The 2,311-nt window shown below is 40.1% G+C and overlaps 1 protein-coding gene across 3 annotated transcripts in view; it reads left to right on the top strand.

The window, feature by feature from the left end:
- LOC107720248 (neurogenic locus notch homolog protein 1-like) overlaps window positions 1–2,311 on the top strand; it is a 56,879-nt gene that overhangs the window by 20,582 nt on the left and 33,986 nt on the right. For 2 of the 3 annotated variants that reach the window (XM_016527898.1, XM_016527896.1), the window contains exons 3-4: window positions 783–1,045; window positions 1,154–1,492. In XM_016527898.1, coding sequence (XP_016383384.1) covers window positions 783–1,045; window positions 1,154–1,492 — 602 coding nt within the window. Of the gene's footprint in view, window positions 1–782; window positions 1,046–1,153; window positions 1,493–1,738; window positions 1,887–2,311 lie in introns of all 3 variants that reach the window. The other variant, XM_016527897.1, reaches the window with a different exon arrangement.

Here is a 2,311-nt window from a genome sequence, read left to right as displayed (position 1 = left end):
ATATATATATATATATATATATATATACAGTATATATATATATATATATATATATATATTAATATAGATAACTGTAATAGATAACTGATATGTTACCTATATTACATATTTGTTATTATATGATGGCTCAGTTGTGGACTAAATCATTTTGCTATAGTTGTAAACCTATAAAGCCAGTGAGGCCGTTCATACAGAACCCGTTTTTGCATTCCACTGTGCTGCTGTTCCATTATTTCTCTATGTAAACATGCTCTGTATTGACATGTTTGACTGTTAAATTTGTGACAGTAACTCGCACGTGACAGCTATGTTAACAGTGCTCAAGGTAACATAAGTTAAACTTTAAAAATGTGTCCCTAGACCTTGTTTTCCCATTCCATTACCCTCTGTCTCAAGATCTCGAACGCGTTCAGTGTTAAAAGCTGTTTTGTGTAATAGTTTTGGCATTAAAATGCTTACTCCTAAACCAGATTTTTATGCAAATATTAACAAGCTGTTTGTAGGCTGATTTCGACAAAAAAATTCGACACTTTATTAATTAGTATGAGCAACAAATCTGACACAGTAACATTACTAGTCACTGTTTGTTAAGAGAAGTTAAAAAAACTTAATTATAATGCAGTGGTTTCATTACAGTCCAGTTACATCGATTTATACTGACATTTTATCCTGTGCTAGGCTAATGCCATTGAAAGTGGCTTTATGACTATGAAGCGTAAATCATATACTGAGTGCAGTATATATAGTACTAATTCTCCCTGTGCTTGCTTTCCACTCTACAGGTGTCCTGAGCCATTTGCCGGCACAGCGTGCCAGTTCCGCAGCCCTTGCTTCCAGTCCCCGTGCAGAAATGGCGGCGTGTGCCATTTGATTACTTCTGTCAATAAGGTGGACTTTGTGTGCAACTGCAGCCTGGGCTACACGGACCGACTGTGTCTCACTCCCACCAATAATGTGTGCCTTAGCTCCCCGTGTCGAAATGGAGGCACGTGTGAACTCACCAGCATCCACAGTTACAAGTGTAAATGCCCACCAGGCTGGTCAGGTAAGACCACAATCCAGTTAGAAACTATGTATATGAGGAGTATGAACTAACATCTCAAATCCAGACAGTGGTGAGCATATTCTGATCGTAAACATTCTTTATCACTAGGTAAAAACTGCCATCAAGCTGATCCTTGTGCCTCAAATCCATGTGCCAATGGCGGTAAGTGTAGTCCCTTTGATTCCGACTACATCTGCCACTGCACGCCCTTCTTCTCAGGTCAAACCTGCAAACAAGACGTCAATGAGTGTGCCCAGAGTCCCTCTCCTTGCAAGAATGGTGGCGTGTGTGAGAATGAGGTGGGCACGTATCGCTGCAACTGCCCTGCAGAGTACACTGGGAGACAATGCGAGACCCTCTATCAGCCCTGTAACCCTTCACCATGCTACCACGGAGGCACCTGCGTACAGAAGGGAGAGACGAGCTATGAGTGCTCCTGTTTGCCAGGTAGGCATCCTTAACCTGTTAACCTGCACAAGGACTCTGGCGTCCTAAAGGTTTCTTTGTTTTCATACTGTATATATATATATATATATATATATATATATATGTGTATGTATATATGTATATACATACACGTGTATGTGTGTGTAAGTACATAAGTACAGTATATATATATATATATATACACACACACACACACATACACATATGATTAATCGCAGACAATCATGCGATTAATCGCGATTAAAGATGGGCACGTATCGCTGCAACTGCCCTGCAGAGTACACTGGGAGACAATGCGAGACCCTCTATCAGCCCTGTAACCCTTCACCATGCTACCACGGAGGCACCTGCGTACAGAAGGGAGAGACGAGCTATGAGTGCTCCTGTTTGCCAGGTAGGCATCCTTAACCTGTTAACCTGCACAAGGACTCTGGCGTCCTAAAGGTTTCTTTGTTTTCATGAGTTCAAAGTTACTGTTCACCGCTATACAGTAAAACAATTATCATTACCAACAAACACCATAACTGTTAACATTTGTTACACTGAACTATACTGAACTAAGTCTGTCTTGTATAAAATCCTGTATTTGTATATATATACAAAAGCAACACACACACACACACACACATACATACTTGCATTTGTGGTTTACAGGGACTCTCCATAGGCGTAATGGTTATATACTGTACAAACTGTATTTTCTATCGCCCTACACCAACCCTACACCTAAACCTACCCCTTACAGAAAACTACTGGCAATTTTTGAATTTCATAAAACACAGTTTTGTATGTTTTTTAAGCCTTTTGTTTTACAGGGAC

This window comes from Sinocyclocheilus rhinocerous, unplaced genomic scaffold, assembly GCF_001515625.1.
Source record: "Sinocyclocheilus rhinocerous isolate Xijiao unplaced genomic scaffold, SAMN03320098_v1.1 scaffold62, whole genome shotgun sequence".
In the NCBI taxonomy this organism is placed as follows: domain Eukaryota; kingdom Metazoa; phylum Chordata; class Actinopteri; order Cypriniformes; family Cyprinidae; genus Sinocyclocheilus; species Sinocyclocheilus rhinocerous.
The sequence above is the reverse complement of the archived record's forward strand: the minus strand, read 5'-3'. Positions and strand labels throughout refer to the sequence as shown.